Source organism: Petromyzon marinus, chromosome 79 (assembly GCF_048934315.1).
Source record: "Petromyzon marinus isolate PM22_M1 ecotype Great Lakes invasive population chromosome 79, UKy_Petmar_22M1.pri1.0, whole genome shotgun sequence".
In the NCBI taxonomy this organism is placed as follows: Eukaryota; Metazoa; Chordata; class Hyperoartia; order Petromyzontiformes; family Petromyzontidae; genus Petromyzon; species Petromyzon marinus.
The window spans coordinates 2,971,619-2,991,408 of NC_133745.1; the positions used below are offsets into that span (position 1 = coordinate 2,971,619).

General features: G+C 46.3%; 2 protein-coding genes across 2 annotated transcripts; one reads left to right on the plus strand and one right to left on the minus strand.

Moving 5' to 3' along the window:
• Positions 1 to 5,516: 5,516 nt before the first annotated feature.
• On the minus strand, positions 5,517 to 17,839 carry LOC142907416 (zona pellucida sperm-binding protein 4-like). Its single transcript, XM_076056908.1, has 13 exons — positions 17,714 to 17,839; positions 16,768 to 16,841; positions 15,822 to 15,911; positions 14,859 to 14,980; positions 13,308 to 13,413; positions 12,589 to 12,723; positions 12,219 to 12,397; positions 9,199 to 9,296; positions 8,707 to 8,834; positions 7,513 to 7,702; positions 6,873 to 7,008; positions 6,142 to 6,235; positions 5,517 to 5,854 (listed from the first exon to the last, which is right to left on the minus strand). Exons 1-13 carry the CDS (start codon positions 17,749 to 17,751, stop codon positions 5,595 to 5,597), a joined length of 1,650 nt encoding a protein of 549 aa, XP_075913023.1. The 5' UTR covers positions 17,752 to 17,839; the 3' UTR covers positions 5,517 to 5,594.
• Positions 17,840 to 18,028: 189 nt separating this feature from the next.
• Positions 18,029 to 19,553, plus strand: LOC142907419 (zona pellucida sperm-binding protein 3-like). Its single transcript, XM_076056912.1, has 3 exons — positions 18,029 to 18,161; positions 18,649 to 18,860; positions 19,282 to 19,553. Exons 1-3 carry the CDS (start codon positions 18,107 to 18,109, stop codon positions 19,447 to 19,449), a joined length of 435 nt encoding a protein of 144 aa, XP_075913027.1. The 5' UTR covers positions 18,029 to 18,106; the 3' UTR covers positions 19,450 to 19,553.
• The last annotated feature ends 237 nt before the right edge of the window (positions 19,554 to 19,790 follow it).

Here is a 19,790-nt window from a genome sequence, read left to right on the forward strand (position 1 = left end):
TGGTTGCTTAATTTGAAACCATCTTCTCGGTTGAAATTGTGTCAATTTGTAAATCTGAATTGCCTCGTGAACAAATCTCTGATAAAAACCCGTGGGTTTGCAAAGAACCTTGGTATCGGAGAAAATTATATCGTGATGACCCACAGCGTTGTAACAGTGATCAGCTACGGCAGAAGAATTCGTTCTGCCGTGTTTTAAATCTGATTTGTGCTCGCGAATTCGGTCAGAGACATGTCGCTTCATCTCTGCGATATAGCAATAAACGCAGGTACAACTCAATTTGTAAACCCCGGGGTACTGTAAGTCAGGAATGACATCCTTCACGGATGGGATCAGAACACGGATTTTGTGTACTTATTGAACCGGAACTGGATCTTGTGTTTGTTTAGAATTTTGGAAATCTTTTTAGTAACGCCTGCTATATATGGTAGTGTGATGGTTTTGATCGGAGTATCAAGTGGTTGTTTCTGTATGGAGGGAGAAACAGCTTGACGGATGGTACGGTCAGAATATCCGTTCCTCTTGAGGGCCAGATGTACATGTTTTAATTCACTGGCCAGGTGGTGTTGGTCCGAAATGCAATGAGCCATGTGGTATAACGTTTTGATGAAATAATTCTTTTGGGCTGGGTGGTGGTGGGAATCAGGTTTCTTGTAGGAATCTGTGTGGGTGGGTTTCCTGTAAACAGAATGCCCCAATGAGCCATCAGGTCTCCTCTCAAACAGAACATCCAAGAATGGTTGCTTGCCATCTTTCTCCACTTCCATGGTGAATTTGATGGCAGGGCATCTGGAATTAATGTGGTGTAAGTAAATGTTCAAAGCTGGGAGGCCATGTGGCCAAATGACGAAAGTGTCGTCTACATATCTCTTCCACAGGGAAGGTTTGAGGATGCCGTCCAATTCAAATTTCTCCATGAAAACATTGGGTATCACTGGCGACAAGGGGGAACCCATGGGGGTACCCTCATTTTGTTTGTAAAAGATGTCATTCCAAGTAAAGTAAGTGTTGAAAAGCGACAGGCGAGGTACAAAGCACCAAAAAGCTTTCCAAACGAGCTAAAAAGTTGATATAAAGCTTTCGTGAGTGCAGGGATTCATAATTCTTGGTTCTTTCAGTAAAGTCACGTAGAAAGAAAACATTAAAATAATAAAAAAATAAAATGACAATATTTTTATAGTTTCCCTTCTACGTGACTTTACTGAAAGAACCAAGAATGAGCTAGAAAGTGTTTTCTTAGCCCGTGCTGCAGAGGCAATTGTGCAGTCTGGCTTGTCTCCTTGCATGCTGTCCAGGATTGTCCTAAGCCTGTGCTCTTGCAACATTAATGGTGCTATCTCCGGCTTGTCTTGATGCAGGCTGCTCTGCAGTTTACACTCAGCCCGTGCTGCCAAACTTACATTGTTTGGTTGCTGTTGAGAGCCGCAGCTCCTCCTTTTGTTTTTCACGCCAAAACGCTGCCACTTTTTGTTTGGGAGGTTTTTTTAGTCATTTTTTTGTAAACAAAATGGCCACCGAGTCTTTAGCGCCACAGAACCTCCCGTCAACACCAAGCAACCGTTTGTATTGCTCGAGGCAACCACGCATGTGCAGATTGTTGTATATATAGGTGTTATGAAAATTGATGAAAATAATGAAAATTTAATGAAATTTGAGACTTGCATAATTTATCCGAAATTATGTTAATCAATGTAATTATGCACATAAATTATGCTGATTCGAGAGATAATCGTATTAATTTCTGCGAGTGGGCCTGGTTATGATAATGCAGGTTGTTATGGATTATAAGGTCGAGCCTCGGTGACGAGGATTGTGTTATGAATTGGAATAACGCAATTAATCGTATGCAGTGACGCAGGCGTTGGGAGCGTGAATGAGAGAGAGTCGATTCGACTCTGCTCTTTAATTCCGTATTATCGATAAGGATACGATTACTCTCGATTGAACGTTACGAATTATGTGTGTTATGGATTATGTGTGGTGATAGTGTGGTTATGATAGGTCCCCAGGATTCAGATCTCATACGCAGATCAATATTAAGCAGAATTTCAGGAAGAATCACATACAAACCTTCTGCTTTGATCAATTTTATTTTCTAGCTAACTTTAATTTTTGGATAATATGAAAACTCAATCTCGGGATGTTGGAATTTCAACACAGCGTTAACATGATACCATCACGATTGCGTTGTTTCACCTCGATAGCGGCACCTGTGGTTAATTCCCGACGCGTAACGCAATCGATCGGTTGTTGAGAGAGAGATTAAAAACAAGCGAACTATTCTATCAAAACCTTAACCTTATAATATGCAAACTCGTATTCTTGAATGATTACACAACACGGCACTCGGTCTTTGATTCGTATCCAATCCTTAACACATTCTGATATGAGAAATTATTATGCTTGAAATCGTCAGTACAGTACCACGGCAATGTTCGTTCATTGATTCATCAACGATTATGCAATTAAAGCGTTCGACTGAAATAATTCTGATTGCCTCATCAACGTAACTCAATGGGTGGCGATGTTTTTCGTTATCAGCTAATAGTTGAAGGAGTTATCATAAGTCTTGTATCTTTAATGGGAGGGTTGTTGATTTCTTGCGTTGAGCAAACGCCTAGGTTGATTTCCTCGTCAAAAAAAATGTCTGTTCGTTGTGTAGCTGTGGGGGAGTGAGGAAGGAGTGTGGGGGAGGGGCATACGAACGACTGCCAGTTTCTGTCCACCGCTGGCTGGATGAGTCAGCACGACGCTCGCCGTCGTCGCGCCGATGGGTGTTGAGTGCGGGGCCGCTTCCCTCTCAGCCCTGGTGACGCGAAGTTGCGCGCTGTAGCACGCTGGTGGCACGCTGTTGGCACGCGCTGGTGCTGGTGGCACGCTGGTGGCGCGCTGTTGGCGCGCGCTCCCTCTCCTTGAAGATGCGCGAACGCGCCCGTGCTGATTCGCTGACAGCAGTTTCCTCCACTGCTGGATGAGCTGCGCCGGTGCGCGCTCTTTCCGCTGCTGTAGTATCTGACGCTGCGCTCGCGGGCGACAGGTCAAGATTTTCTTCTGCTGAGTGAGCCGAGTCGCACGCGCTCTCTTTGTTGAGGTTGTTGGCGACTCTCTGAGAGCAGGTTTCCTCCACTGCTGTATGACTCAAGTCGCACGCGCTTGGTCACTGGTTTGCTGAAGTTGTTGGCGGCTGCTCGTGCTTTTCCGCTGCTGGTTGAGCCACGTTGCACGTGCTTTCTTTGTGGAGATGCTCGAGCGCTCTCAGCGCTGATTCGCTGATACTTTGTTGGCGGCTGGCCAAGCTTTTTCTTCAGTTGAGCGAGTTGAGTCGCACGTGCTCTCTCTGTTGAAGTGCGCAAACGCGCCCGTGCTGGTTCGCTGACAGCAGGTTTCCTCCACTGCTGTATGACTCACTTTTGTTGATACATCGCGACTCAGCGATCCCGCTACTCAGCGAGGCTCGGAGCCAGCCGCTCCATGCGACTGCTCGTCCTGTGGACGTCTTGACTCGCTGATCTGTCTTGACTCTTGACTTTTAACTTCACCGACTTTTGAAAATGCGGCTGACCGTCATATTCAAAGACAATTATCTCTGCGCAGTGGAAAAGGGGGGGCGGGGTCTGTGTGTGTGAGTTCGTGTGTGTGTACAGATGGATCCTGCGATAACAATCTGTTTGCCCTGGCGTGAAATTCCTCTCTCGCGCTCTTCGGGAGAGACAAAGGTGGTCGAGGTTGCTTGGGATATTGTTTAAACTCTTTCGTAAGTTTGCCCGTTTGCCTCATTCCTTCTCGAAAACCTTTGATGCAACTCTATTTTGTCTCCAAGCTTTGTTTTAACAGTCAAAGTATTAAAGGTGAAAATCATTTGATAGCGAATTAATTATTGGATAATAATTCACTGATGTATCTGGTGGCCTGGTCTTAATTGGAGTGAGCGCGAGGACCGTTAACTTTAGCTTATTCTTGTTATTGCATTTTAAATTTTTACCGTTTAAAAAAAATGGTTTAACCCGTGGGCGTCCTCATTTCTGGCTTGCGGAGGGCTTCCCTCTGCGTGACCTCCCTTAGGGCACAACAAACTCTTGTTCATCTGGAGATCTTCGCAGATAGCTGCTAACATCCTCGCCTCGAGAGTTTTATTATTTTTCTTTATTTATTAATGGCCTGTTTATGACCGACACCTGGTTTTGCGTGTGCCTGGCTTATGGGTTTTATTAATTATTATTTTTTTCGTTTGTTAAAAAATATGATATATATAACAGCAAATATTATTGTTAATATCAATTTTGGAAAAGGCTCATATACAACAAGATGCATCCTGTGGCTCAGTTATCATTAAAATCAGCATACATTGCAGTTTGATGTATTTAGTTCATCTTGGACCAAGGATACAAACAAATCGCGAGTGTTCATTTGGGGGCTTTAGTTTGGCTTTGTGCAAACCCAATAATTTCAGTTTAAAACATCAAAAAGGAAGACCAATCATGTTCATTAGGCAAAGAGGGAGTTTATATGGGTGCCATTAGGCATTTATTTTACAAATGTTAGTTCAGGACAATGTTATTTTGTACCATGATATTTCAGGCTATAGGTCAAGAAGTTGTGGTTCGTGTATTTTCTATTATTTACAGGTAGGACTTGACGGAAATCACCGATAAAAATAGAGTACTGGTTCATTCGTCATCATGTCAGTTATTATGCAAGATTGAGCAAGTCCAGGAGAAATGGTATTTTCAGGTTGTCCGTCCTTCAAACAGTGTGAGGGCGTTTAGGAGAAACTGTTCAGGTTTACTTTTCAGGAAGGGAGGCTATGTCCAGGGAGATGGGCAAATGATTTCCAGGCCGTATTTGATGCAGCGGCCTTCATAACAGCCGAGTTTCAGGCAGATGGTTTAACACAGTTCAGGCAGTTGTAGACATGAGACTCCTGGCTATCAGCATTTGTGGTGGCCATGCCCAAAGCGTTAACCATTGAGGAACCGAGTTGAGGCAGAGTTTCTCCAGCAATCACCCTAATGCAGCTAGAGACGACACGTCGCCACTGTATCAGCATATAGGTGTCTGAAGCACCAAGCCGCTCTTGCACAAGGCCACAAAGAATGTCTAGTCAAGCCTCCATAGCGTGGTGGGGTGCTTGTCTTTTCCAGAGGAAAAGCACTTTTGACAATGTGGACAGATGCTTTGTAATGCCACAACCTAACCTTTACTTAAAGCTAGTTAAACTTGACAGCATACCTTTACCCCTTGCCCTACATTCTTCATGGACCTTTGATATAGTTCGTTAGGTGTGCGATGGAAATATCCCTGGAACATAAGGTCCACATTTGCATGTTTTAGGGGAAAAAGATTCATTAAGTAATAAAATACATCTGGATTCAGATTCATTAAGCATGGCAAGGTGCTTATGTTTGAAGGCAATGGCATAAACCTTGGTACAAGTTGCCACTATTGAGGGACTTGGCCAAATGCGGCACTAATTCTGCACACATACAATCCTTGTGAAAGGACAGAACAGCAGTAGCGAATTTCAGCATTTTATTTTATTAGACCACAATGGTCAGCAAGACATGCAAGTTCCAGCAAATCACAAATAGTCGTGATCAATAGCCACTCCCGTCAAGCGCCACAGCCCGGCTCCTGTGCCTCCTGACGGCAATGGCAGCAGACAGGAGAGCAACGACGGCTGTGGCAATGACGAGGAGAAAGGACAGAGTCCCAGCCGAGGCCCATGATGAGGAGGGAGTCTCCAGCAACAGCAGAGCTGCATCGTTAACATGAGCTTCTTCAAAGAGCACGGGGCCCTGCAGTGACACCACGTGCTTTCCTACCACGCTTGAAGCGTCAGAGACGGTGTTGCGCTCTGGAACAAAAACAGAAATTGGTTGATGACCACTGGCCCATACAAAAGGACGCTATATGCTTCAGGTCAAGTTCCTCAGAAACTCAAACGAGTAGGTCATTAATGGCATGCCACGGCTTGTCGAAAACGAGTCTGCAAAGTCACAGCTAATGTGATCTAAATAAGAACATAGCAACATTACCACAAGCAATGAAAACCCCTTTGTCATCTTGACAAAGGGTTACTCTGCGAGTCTTTGCTGGGTAAATAAGCGCAAGATATTTAATAGAGGTCGCGGTGGTACTCACTGTAGCGCCTGGTCTGCCCACACTGCCGATTGCACTCGGTGACAAAGTTGGGGCTGGAGCTGTCGCACACCACGATAGAGCAGTGTAGATAAACCTGTGGCAGACAGAATGCATCGCTCCAGTAAGTAAAGGTTCCCATGTTTTAGGTAGTCCTTCTGGCTGTCCAATTGTACAAAGTACACGTCATATTCTGGGTTTGTTCAGTAAAGTCACGTAGAAGGGAAATAATAAAAGAAAATAAAGTTACGTTTCGATTGCAACACAAGCAATTAGGTGTGAAATCAGTAACAATTTTGAAAAAAGCGTCAGTTTTAGACAAATTTTCTTGCTGTTGTTTTCACACACCGATTGCTTGTTGCAATCGAAACGCCGTGAGAATTTGTTTTATTTTTATTATTTCCCTTCTACGCGAATTTACTGAAAGAACGTAGAATGAATCCCTGCAGTTATGAAAAGCTTTAAAAAAAACGAAATTAAAAGTACACTTCATCCAGGGGTGGAGCCAGGGGTGACATTCTACGTATAAGTGTACGACACTCGGTCTGGCGTACTCCGTGCAACTGCATTGTCAGAGTGTGTCACCAACCGATGGCGTCTAGTTCAGCCGACTCTGATGATTCTTGAGACTATAATGTTGAATCTCAGCCCGGCCTGAAATCCTGGCTCCGCCCCTGACTTCATCCCTCCATGGGGACCTGGTTTCTAATGGATGGAAAGAATCGGGCACTCACGAGGTCACGGGTGGTGCTGCGGTCAGAGTTCATGAAGACGAAGGCCTGGAGCGCCAGGCGCTTGTAGTGAGAAGGCAGCGGCAGGTCAGCGACACCAGGGAAGGAGACACTGCAACAAGGAGACTGCACGGGGCAGCTGCACAGGAAACAGTGCCGTTAAACCCTCAATTCTAAGCAAGTGTCATGTATCGGATTGAATGCACGCATCTTTATTTAAAATCTGCACGCGAGGATGAAGGCCAGCTTTAAAGTCAGGACGTGCTCACGACCAGCAAGGCAGCCCAATTGTCAATATGCATTGCACCATGTCCGATGCAACCATCACTGCATGTAGTCGGCCTTGTACAAACCACCATCTCTGGGATGCAGATGGTGGCCGTGTTAACATCCAGAACATCAACCCAAGGAGCATTGTGGTCATCGACATTTGGGGATGGCACTGTAATCTTGTTTAAAACGACACCAGTACTTGGTCACCATTACACGAACCGTTGTCATTGAAAAAGGGCCGTAATTAGCACAACTCTGCTTACGTGGGGGAAAAAACAGCTAACCAATGCCTTGAACGAGGTTGCCTCTGCAGGCCCTGCTGTGGCAGTGAGAGAGGGTTTAGAGAGCACTACCCCGCCCCCAGCCTTACCCATCCGCCACAAGCTTCCACTGCGTGGGGTCGGCGTCATCTGCCGTGGGCGTGGCCCAGCAGTCCTTCAGGAAGAGCGCCAGCGTGGGGTCAGAGCGGTGCAGCAGTGACGCCTGCACGTAGAGCGGCGTGCCCAGAAGCTTCACCAGTGGGTACTGCCATGGCTGGTACGGCGTGGTGTAGGAGTTGTCTGGCAGCGTGTGGAGACGGTTCACAAGGCATGTGGATTAGTGGTGTAAAAGGTCCTGTTTACAGCACATGGACAAGGCAAAAGCACAAAGCCCTCTAAAACGTGCGCATAACTTTGAATTGTAACTCGGGCACACATTATCGCAACATTTTCCTGGTATAGAAAGTGGTTAACATTTAACTTGTATTTTCAGAATAAATTCTGTCACCCTCACCTCCGATTAGCATGGTTGGCTACATGACGTGTATACAACAGCATCTCTCAATGTCTGTAGATGTTTTAAAGGGGCACGTGGTTTCACACGGAAGTGGTGGGAATCGGGTGGCAACAGTTGGCCAAGCTCCAAGTCCCATTTTTAGCCAATTGGTAACTAATTAAGCTATTGAAAAGTATTTGTTCAAGCAAAGGTGACCTGCACAAATGAGGCCAAGAAAGCAGTCCAATTTTCCTTCAAACAATGCCCTCAAGGAGACCGTTTTGGTTTGTGGGTTGTGCAAAAGACGCATTTGGTAGCACCATGGCAATTAAGGGAATTGTCATCCCTTTCAAGGTCGGCCCAACACTAACAAAAACGGTTTCAGCTGGTAGCTGCTAGATTCAAAACCTCAGCAGAAATTAGCATTTAAAGTTGCACGTCGTACCATGGAGAATGTGCAAGGCGTTCTAGTTCACTTGTGGCTGTGAACTCTGTTGGCAGGTTCACAATACTCTGGCAGCACGGCCTAGCATGTCATCCGTTTGTTGCAGTGGTTTGCAATTCAAGTCGAGCAGCCATGCCGATTAATGCTGCAGATGCATCCAAAAACCTCATGCAGCCTGCAATCGGTGGACATTAAACCAGCGTTGAGCTCCATCTCAGCACTGGATAAAATAAGCTCGAGCTAGAGCTAATACGGAGAAAACGACCCAAGTCTTTCCTGGGTAGAGCGACATCACAACCCGTGTTCCCCAAGGTGGCATTTGTTTGCTCCGAGGTGCATGGTGTGGGAGAGGGTAGCACTCACCAGTGAAGACCTGGAGCAGCAGGGAGAGGGGTCCAGTGGCAGTGGCTGGAGGTGGTGGTGGGAGAGTGCTCACCTGCACTCCAAGCTGCAGGTCGCCACTTCCAAGGAAGCGGCATTGAAGAACCATCCTGGTAAACAGACACCACCCGCCAAAGGCATGCACCACGCCCTCACGGCAGAAAGATTGCAGGGCGTTTTGCAGACGTACCAGTGAAGGGACCCACCTTGGTTAACACCGTGTTTACATTAGCCATAAACCACATTTCTACTTCTTCGGGAGACGTTAAAGATCCTGTGACAAAGACAAGATGCCCTTGTGCGTTGAATGTCCCAATTTGAAAATTAAATCGTTCAATATGGAAGCTCAGATTGGTCATGGTTCTGCAAATATTTAATGTCGCAGGGACAGTGGCGGGGGTGGGTCTCCTCTGCAAGACTCATGCTTGACCCTCATGAGCAGAGCACTTGCAGAGGGGTGGTGGCAGTGCTTACTTGTATGTGGACGACTTGGTGATTGCGACGTTTCCATCGACGCAGAGCTCCCGCTCAGAGGCCAACAGTAACTCGTACACGAGCTCTTGCCCACTCCACTGGACACAAAAAGTAGGTCACACAAAACGATAATGCCATCGAGTGATCAAGCAGAAGCATGATACCTGGTATTATCCAAGAGTCGAGATGGCTCAAAATGAGATATTATGATCCCCATAAATTCTGCTTGGCACTCGATTCATTTGACACTCAATCATAAAGGGACCCTGCTGTTCTTTAGAAACTCGTGCATTATTGTGCTCTGCACATCAAGGAGTTGTGCATCGTGAAGGGTCTGATGCAGCACGCGCCATCGTGTCTGTTCACCCATTTGATCTGGCACGTGGTGTTGTGTAATATACAAATAAACGTGCTTCTAAATGCACACACCTTAATAGATGGCATTCAATTAACAAACGTATTCTGTAGCGTCTTTCGTCTCGGAGATCATTTGCCCACCAATGTTTTAAATAGCTTGCTTGGATGGAAAAGTGTTCGAGAAAGTATGTCCTACAATTGATAAAATGTGTAGTTTAAGAAAATAGTTTAAATATTGTTCCTTGTAAGTATGTTAGGTTTCGTTGAAATTGTTTCTAAAATACGTGAAATTGATTATTGTAAGATAATAAATCATAAAACATCAAGTTTGTAATCTACAGTTGGCTGGCTCAAACATGGGCTGCATTTTTTACGAAAACAAGCCAGCTGGTTCAAACATTCAATACAAAAATGTTCCTTTAAGTCGGTGTGTTTAATTTGTTTTGATAGCATGGTAAAAATATTAAAGTTAAGGTGTTCTCCCTTTCCATAAGTTTGTGATTTTCATGGAGAGGTATGTACTTTTTCAGGTTCACAATTCTGCAAGACTTCCTGGAGCAATGATACTGAAAAATGTCGAATTGGTTCGATTTCTAATTTGTTCTGAGGAAATCTAACGTAACACATATCCATTAAGATAGCGACTCTATGGACAAAGCGACTATTTTTGGCTCGCTACGTCATTCCCTTACCGAGTTGCCAAAATCGACCTTACCTATAAGTGGGTTAAAGGCCAATACAGTGTTAGCACGTGATATATTACTCACAATTACCCACAGTGTTACCACGTTATACATTACTCATAATACCCCTACAGTGGTATCACGCGACACATTACTCACAATACACCCACAAGTGTTACAAAGTACCAAGACCTATGCAAAGTACTTGCGATAGTCTTCAGCAATGAATTAGCTATGATTGATATGGCCGCATCTAACTTGAAGGGACCACATTTTCCTGGTCCGACAGAGTTTGATGAACCTGGACACAACGCAAAACCAGACCAACGTTGGTGGTAGAAGTTTCGATATTTTTCGTAAGCTTGCCAAAAAAACCATCTCGACATGTCCATTCCCAAATCGTAAGTGGACGCACACTAGTGCAACGGATTGTCCACCTGGAAAATATTTCGTTCGGCGAGGGCTGTTTCCCAGACCAGTGTAAAATAATGAATGCAACACCCCTTTAAAATGTTGGCTTGAGCCATAGTGATCCCACCAACTAGTGCCCCATCCCACAGGTGATAAGTCGAGGGTCAGAGTGCATGTGAAGTAGTTTCTTGGCAATGTTGCTGCAACAGGCAGATTCAACCCATTGCAGTATTGATCTACCCGAAGTTATATAGAACGGAGGTAGCTTAACTAAAGAGCCCCAGTTAGGTCTCCAAGATCTTATATGACTGGATCACACGATATTTTGACACCATTGAACGAGGGCTACTAAAATCAGGCTTCCAAGGTTCGGTTTATCCAGTACGGCACTGGGGTGGATTGTCTCATAACTATATGGTCGATCAATTTATCAAGCTAGATGACGGCCATTACTTAGTTGGTGGACTACAAGAATCAATTCTCGGGCCCTTACCATTTTAAAGCATAGGTCTTTGTTTGCCAATATCATATTATCGCATGACAAAGTGCCATATGCCGACGATACACCGCAGTGAAGTCAATATTTGATATGGAGCCTCAGGAATATTGTAGATACACTAGCAGTGCACGAAACAGATGAATCGAGAAAACTATAAAAGGTTCTGCAGGTTGACATTGGAAAACCATTTGTGGGATGAACAGGCTTGGCAGACGCCAACTCCAAGATTGTTTGATACTCTTTTAGAGCCTTGGGCACCATACAACCCAAAAAGTTCAATTAACACCTTATGCAAAATATAGTCAGGTCCTGACATTTTTCATATCAGGCTCTACAACATACTAGACCATCATTGAGTCGTCACAGCCAAGTGGCATATAGCATCGTATCGACAAGGCGTGACTATTGCACTTCTCCATCTTACAGATCATCTGGTAGAAACATTATCACGCTGAAAAATGTACGAAGCGCTTTGGTACGTGTAGTTATGGTACTGCAAAATCCAACCAAATCCTTCCAGTGCTTGCCGTTCTGTACTCCCTTTCGGTTAATAAGTGAAGTTTAATTCGATTAATTTATGCTCTATTGCGACGTTTACCTGTGGCTACCAGAAGCATGACCATCAACCAGAACACCAAATTATGTCTGCAAGAATTGATTGTTCTCATTTGCGCAAGTCAAATCCTGTGCAATTAGCAAAATGTGCAAGCCACGACTAAGGAAAACATGGCAGCGAGTACATTACTGCATCAGGCACAAGTCCACTCGACCAGGAGTGAAGGCGTTGGGCTTGTTCACTGAAGGTTTTAGAATCGAATTCCGGATACCATAGTCATGAAATGAATTGCATTAAAGGGCAACCTTAATGACTGCACAAATTGGCACACGACATGTTCCCATGTGGTGCATTTAATCCCATTTCCCAGTTGGCATGAAGGTACGTCAATGCTATGAAGATTCAGGCATGCCGAACCAGTCGCTGGGTTTCATCATGGTCACTGCACCACAAGTTACCCATTTAACTACATCAAGATGGGGGCAGGGCAAAGCAGAGTACAGGAGCGCAGTACCTGCACAGTGGCACCACACGCTGCCATGGGTACATCAAAGACTGCAAGGTCTGCAGACACCAGCACAGGGCTGCACTGCGCACCGCTACCGCCAGTCAGGTGCACGGTGCTCAAGTCCAGCGGTGGAGACGTTAGGTTCCGAGACACAGGCACGACAAAGCGCCCATCTGTGGTGCACACTGTGTGGAGCATGGTGGGAGGGTATGGGAGAGTTCGGTGAATCACGAAAGATGCCCCATGTAACCCGTGGTGATGCAAAAAGTTCAAAAACCAGCACAGCAGGATGCAACTGTGCACCAACATAGAACCTCACAGCAAGAGTATAGTTCAGGTAAAGAATTATGGAACTTCCGTTGAATAAGCTACATACCAGCTTCACTGTAGAAGCAGCGGCGTAGAGTGGTGTCGTAGCAGCAGCCACTCTGTGCACAGACGTCCGCGCTCAGCACACTCTGCACAGAGTTGCATGGGAAGTTCCTGCTCTGACCAGAGCACTTGGCGATCTCTAACAGCAGGAGCACAACAGGTGATCGTACAAAAACCCACGTACTTAAATAAGTCATCGTTTGAGCCACGTGTCAAGTATGTGAATGAGTGTTACTTGGCACATGACCAAATCACTCGGGCAATGCACCCAATCTCGGAAGCGGAGCAGGGTTGTGTATAGCAAAGATAGGCAAACACCGTGCTCACTGGCTGTAAAGGCTATAGCAGTGCAGCACAGTTAGTTGCATTGCAGGTCAGTGCCACTCAACCTTTGCCAACGAGGAGCAGCGTCGTGAAGCATTGTCAATTTAACCCTCAAGACCCAGGGGCAGCACCAACCAGCAGTGCATTAGGCAAACGCGTTCATATGGTGCAACCATTGCAATTGCCCATTGGGGGAAAGTGCATCGAAAAGGATTCAAAACAGCAAGTTTGTCCAGTAAAAGCCAAGGGCATGAAACGCACTTGCAGGAAATGCAAAAGCACCAGGAGAGATGATCTAGGTCGATACAAAAGGCAGCCGTTGACCCAGACCAATTCTATAGCACCAAGTCATAGGCAGTGCAGTCTGTACGTCCGATTAGCAGAGTCAATGATACTGACCTCCGGCCCTCGCCGATCTTAGGTTCTCAGGGCAGTCGATGGTGAAAGCCCAGACGTGTCCATTTAGTCCCTGCCGCAACTCCACCTGGACCTTCCTTCTGCCGTCCTGGTGAAATCAGCAGCCCTCAAATCGGACTCGGGGCCAGCGCTCCACGAAGGCTCAAACAAAATCAGTAGATTTAGTGCATTCTAAATGTTTGGGTGAGGCCAGGTTAATGACAAGTAAGACTGTCGATAGGAAACCCGTCACCACCTGCCAGCCAGACAAAGATAGGCAGACCGCACGTGGGGGTTGCATTCCTGGGTCCGTAATCACTTTCCCAGGTTAACCGTTGTTATTGTACAAACGGACGCTGCCCTGCTCTCTACGCGTGTAATACACTTTCCATATTTACCTTTCCACAAAACCTCCATTGCTCTTCCCACAAACCACAGCACACAAATTATCACCCTTCACACGGGCATCACGATCCTTGGGCAGATAGCTCATTAGGTGTCAACGACACATTTATTATTTATTTTAACTTTCATGTTTTCTGCAAGCAACCTCAATTAGTGCACATCTTTCTGCACAAAGCTCGTATGTTGGTTAGGTCTTCAACTTACATTTTGCTGTTATACACCATACATGTCCAAGTTCGCCCTGTGTGCAATATTTTTCTTACATCTACGTTGGTCTCTTAGAGGCCAGCTTGGATAGTGACCTTTTGTAGTAATACATAGTGCCGTTTATTCTATACCTTGCATCAAACTGGTCCGATTCCATTCTTTGCATCGAATAGTATTGCGAAAGCTGCATCCATTGGCAGGCGTGAAATACACTGAAAGATTGTTTTCGTGTATTGTGATATAAACAACAGTTAACCGTTTACATAGTGCCTCTATCAAGGTGGCCACTTGGTGACATGGTCGTCTGGATGGCAAATCTTTACCGTTACGCACAGGTGGAGACCACTTATGCTAGAGATAATAATGATGGGACGGAGACTAAAGACAAGAAAGCAATGCAATGAAACTAGGACATGAGCAATAAAAGATACTTACTAATGGTTGGGAGAGTAATGTAGCAACATGGCATAACAGTGAGCAAGAAGACAAACCAAGGTAAACTGGTAAAAAGACGATGGCAAGATCTTGATAACAAGACAGATGGAATGAGCATGGCATCGATTGTACGGGAATACCAGTCAAGAGAAAGAGCTGCTGTATAAACCAGAAACAAAGTAGCTACCACCGAGGAATGATCGAATTCATAACATCTTAAGAAAAAATAGAAAAGGCAATAAAACCCATCTGAAAACAAATTCCAGAGTGGACGGTACGAGCTAAAACAAAGATTAAATCTTGGAAACTTTAAAAATGCACGAGCCAAGCAAATGTGGAGGGAAAATAACACGGTAGACAAAATCCAATTTGATTAAGGCCAGAAAACATCGTTGGCACGTGATAGCTGAACGGTTATGGATTGCAAAACATCAAATTCGCTACTATCACATCAGCCCCAGCGGGTACTAGTATCGACGCAAGTCACAACGGTCTCCTCGTGTTCACCTCCACGTGCACGTGGCAGGCATCACCAGCAGCGGTGAAGTGGAGCCCAGCACCGTCCCTCGCGATGGAGAAGCCGCACGCCCCCTGCAAAGACTCCACATCCACGGCCTCATTCCGCACCGCTGGACACAAGAACAAAGTTAGAAAAACCTTCGTTTGGATGGCTTGTACACCACAAGTTAATGTAGGCAGTGTGACTGCAAGGAGAACAATGGATGGTGTCAGTGTCAGCTCGAATAGGAAGTCTCCACAGTACCAGGAACGTCTTTAGGACACAGGATCCTCAAGACGCTGCTGGAATCACGGTACTCTCAAAACCTGCACAACGACCTTGTCTAATAGTTGCTAGCAAATAAGGCTGCGTGTCAGATTTCGCGACAAGATCTCCCAAGTAGTCAACTGAGGACTCAGGTGGGAAATGCAGACGATGCGAGTAGAGAACCAGAATCTGACAGGAGTCACCAGGTTCAGTTTACAACGAAAGTCGTCACCTTGCATGAAATGTTCCAATGAAACGAAGAGCCCATTGCACAGACACGCACAATGTGGCATTGATGAATAAGGGAATAACCCATCTAGTAAAAACACGCAATTATCCTATGGAAGAATAAGATAACATTTGATTCTCGTCATCTGCTGCATTAGACTATTTGAAATGAACCCCGAAGCCAAATCATTACCATGCTTCGAATCCCAGATTCTTAAATGTTCCATTGTTCATGTGAATTACATTTCACAACGCAGAATGAACCAAGAAACCTAAACAGCGACACCATAGAAGAGAAACTGCAGAGGTAAGAGCACATCGAAAACAAAGCAGTTGGGACCAAACAAGTGGCCAGAGAATTTCAGTCCAGAAGCAATTTGATCGTATCCTTGAGAAGCTCCATGTAAAGTCATCATACAATGGATCAAGATGCTTAATTTTTTCATCACGATTGAAGTGAACGCTCGTGGACTCACTCCGTACAAAGACACGGTAATCGTTGTCAGAGGAGCTGCTCCATCCCACAGAGAAACCCAGAGTGGAGGAGAGGCATTGCTTCAGCAGACCTGGGGGAGGCAGTTCAGAAGTTGGACAGGTCAACTACACCTTATGGAAAAATTGAAAAAAACAGCCCGTGCCGGTTGCTGGCTGGGCGCACATCAGTCCCTTCACTTGTCTGTGCACACAAGTCTGTAAGGTGCTGCGTTGTTCTAATTTGGCGCAAATTCCAAAAGGTCACGTGCACGACCCGACAGTATGAACCTCACACCAGAGATCGTCAACCTGCAGCTTCGAAGCCGCAGGTTGAAACATGGCTCATGATGTTTTGTTCATGGACGCCCCGCATTAGACTCTTGAAATTGTAGTGGAAAGTTTCCAAGGTAGATCCTAATATATGCAAATTATCAACGCGCGTGCACAGTTCGCCGTTACTACAATAGAAAGGAACTAGGCCATGACGATTTTGCCACGTGAGTGGTACGTATAGGTCGTGTGCGGTCAAACGGCGTACAATTGACTGTTTTAAGTAAAGTTGGAAGAGCCGTGCCAATCAGTCACAAGCCACATTTTTCGAAAGCGTTATTATCGTTAAAAGGAACGTGCATGGGAGCGTTAATGTCCCCGAACAACCCCTTTCCAATGCACTGGGGGACTATTAATCATCCCCATGGCGGCCACGTGCCCAGCAGCAGTGACGTCGGGTCACGTGACTGCTGCAGCGCACAACAAAGTCACCCCCCCCTCTTCGTCCAGGCAGCGCTCTCGTGGGCTACTCATGTCACCGGTCGCGTCTTCCAAGTCACCGAGACGCCGCCATTCTAGTTTTGCACACGGCAGTGTCTGTACACACGAGGTGGTATTGAGAGAATGGGCGATGTGGTTTGTCACGTGGCTATGGCAGCAGCAGCAGCGCCCCCTTACCACTCGGCTCCCCCAGCGTCCGCGGTCCCAGCGACTGGCGAAGCCTCGCGAGGACGGAGCCCAGGCAGAGGAAGCTGCGGTGGGGGGGGGGGGGGGGGGCACGAGAAACGTGACCGCCAAGACGAGAGAACGCAGGGGAAGGAGGGAGGCAAACACCGCCCCCCAAAAAATGTAGTGGCCAGTGGCGATTTTAGGGAGCACCTATTCAAGGCCACCACGGTGCACGATGGAGTTGGCGTGAACAGCGCCACGCAAAGCCACCTTTGGAACCCCTGCCACCCACAAATGGTGCACGCGAGACATTTCAGGACCGCATTTTTATCTCAATGCATTGAATGGACTTTGTATTTATTTACAATAATGTATAATAGTGTATTGCTCTTTGCTTTGTTTTACCATTTGTTGTTTCAGTGCATGTAATAGCAGAGATTAGGGATTAATAAAGTGCAACCATAACCACAATCATATAAACATAAATATATTTTACAGCAATATATGGGGGGGGGGGGGCGGGGGGACATTTTCAGCATATTTGAATATTGGGGGAGATATGTCCCCCCCAATATACATTACAACTACGCCCTTGGCCCTCTTATAAAAACTTACACAAGCCTTGATTAACCAGAGCTGTTGAGACACTAAAACCCGCCACCACTAAAACCCGCCACCACTAAAACCCGCCACCACTAAAACCCGCCACCACTAAAACCCGCCACCACTAAAACCCGCCACCACTAAAACCCGCCACCACTAAAACCCGCCACCACTAAAACCCGCCACCACTAAAACCCGCCACCACTAAAACCCGCCACCACTAAAACCCGCCACCACTAAAACCCGCCACCACTAAAACCCGCCACCACTAAAACCCGCCACCACTAAAACCCGCCACCACTAAAACCCGCCACCACTAAAACCCGCCACCACGCTCCTCAGGCCTCCTCACCTGGTCAGGAGCAGTAGAAGAACTCGCAGGTTCGCCATCGTTAAACAAATCGGCTGCGTCGCCTCCCTTCGCCCACGGCACCCCCTTTTATATTGAGAGCCCTCAGCGATCCCGATCCAGATTAGATCAGAGCCACCCACGCATTGTCTCATCAGCGAGATTTTATCAGAGCGGATCCACTCACTCATTGTCACATCGGTAGATGTTTGCTCGATGTCGGCACAAGTGCATGGGTGAGAGCTGCACCGCAATCACGCAGCACGTACGCAGGAGTTAATTGGCTCATTACTGAAACCGAATGAGCCCGCGCGCAGATAAAAGCCACGAGTCGGGACAGTGGCTGCGTTGGCTCTGCTGGTGCCGTGCTAAGTCTCGGTTTTTGTTGTCCTTGCGATGGAGACTACGAGGGCTTTGTTCGCGGTCTTGGGGTTGTTATGTCTTGCCTCTGGTAAGTGGAGTTTGGTCGAAATATGCACTTACGAACTTGTTTTTTGTCGTTCTATGCAACTACCGTGTTGCCTGATAAGAACACCATAATATACCCGTACTAACAATGGGTTTGCTAATGTGGCGTGGTGGTTAATTCACTGTTCCATATACCTGAACACCAATTTGCGTCCCGGTAATGTTAACATCGGCGACAAGTGTCTAGACCTGGGCTTTGCCCTAATTCAGCCCGTACTGATCTGTATGGTCAAACTGACGACAGCAGTGTGCAAGACTTGATCCAATAGTGGATTGCCAAAACGTATTCTTAACCTGTCTTAACGCGTGTATTAAGTTACTGAGGTGCTACTGGGGAATTCGAACCCTAGTATTCGCAGCTCCGTGTGGATGATTGTGACTGCGAGTTTCTGAGACTTTCTACGGCTTCACTGACCACCTGTGTCACTGTTTGGGTAACTCTCGCGCCTCGTCCCGTGTGGCACTGCCAGCTACAGTGGCCACCTCCGCCACGGTGAGTGTGGTGTGTGACGAGGCGACGCTCACGCTGACCGTGAGCAGGGACCTGTTCGGCACGGGTCACCTGGCCCAGGCGAGTGACCTATCCCTGGGGGTGCCAGCCTGCCCCGTCACTGGGAGCGACGCGCTTGCTGGGACGGTGACGTTCCTCTACGCACTGGAAAGCTGTGGCAGCAGCCTCCAGGTAACTGGCTGCTAATGCTGCTGTAACATAATCTTCGCAATCCAACTGCTTTATTTTTTTGGCCGAGTGTAGATGCATAAGAACTACAATTCCGCATTCGAGTCGAGCCAGACTTCTTCAATAACAGCGGGGTGTATTGCTTTGAAGTCCCCTTGGTATTTGTAGATCGGTCATTGTATTATTATAAGGTCTGTTCTGGATGATCAGTCGTTCATTAGAGCGTTTTTATTCTCCCATAATACATCAGGAATCTGCATTTGCCATGGTTTGTGTGGATGTGTTTTTTTATGGTGGACATGAGCTAGGTAAATTATTTAAACCAAGGAACTGCTGCATTGGGTCTTTCAAGTTGTTTGAACTTTTATTTTATTTCAATAGTATCTCACTGGGTAATAAATCCCACGTCTTCCTCTCTTCTTAGATGAGTGCAGAGCTGCTGTCTTACGAGAACTACCTCTACTACCGCCCCACGTCCAACACGGGCATTATCCGCACAAACTACGTCGCCGTGCCGGTCGTTTGCCGCTATCCCAGGCGAGTTGACCAACAGTCTCTTGTTGAAAATTGCTTAATTTTGATCTCCAGCTAAACTTCTTGCTATTCTACCTCTGGCGTTAAAACTCCGTGCCTTTTTCTTATTGTTTAGCTTTGCAAGGCCTGAATTGCAATAAAGCCAAAATGACAGCGAATTAATCCACGCATGTAAAGTCTCCCTGTGCAGTCTGTCATGGTTTTTGGTGCAAAATTTACTATGCGTACACAGCAATCGCCTTTGTCGTGCCCTGCCTAAAACATCCTGCCTTGCACGTATCCACGCCTGAAGTGGTGCATGCATTGCACACTGTGTGAACCACGGTCCCCTTAATTCTACTCCATTGCATAGCATTCTTTGCACCAAGTTTCATACTTGCTCTTATTTGGTCCTCATCG

What these genes read in the sequence shown, in the direction of transcription:
- LOC142907416 (XM_076056908.1), bottom strand. Translation starts at nt 17,751, where the DNA reads ATGGCGAACCTGCGAGTTCTTCTACTGCTCCTGACCAG. An exon ending in CTGCTTCTACAGTGAAGCTG is followed by an intron (nt 12,398 to 12,588) that starts GTATGTAGCTTA and finishes TGCTCCACACAG; the next exon opens with TGTGCACCACAGATGGGCGC. An exon ending in CGTGTGGTGCCACTGTGCAG is followed by an intron (nt 9,297 to 12,218) that starts GTACTGCGCTCC and finishes TTTTGTGTCCAG; the next exon opens with TGGAGTGGGCAAGAGCTCGT.
- LOC142907419 (XM_076056912.1), top strand. Translation starts at nt 18,107, where the DNA reads ATGGAGACTACGAGGGCTTTGTTCGCGGTCTTGGGGTTGTTATGTCTT. An exon ending in GTTGTTATGTCTTGCCTCTG is followed by an intron (nt 18,162 to 18,648) that starts GTAAGTGGAGTT and finishes TGGCACTGCCAG; the next exon opens with CTACAGTGGCCACCTCCGCC. An exon ending in GCTGTGGCAGCAGCCTCCAG is followed by an intron (nt 18,861 to 19,281) that starts GTAACTGGCTGC and finishes CTCTCTTCTTAG; the next exon opens with ATGAGTGCAGAGCTGCTGTC.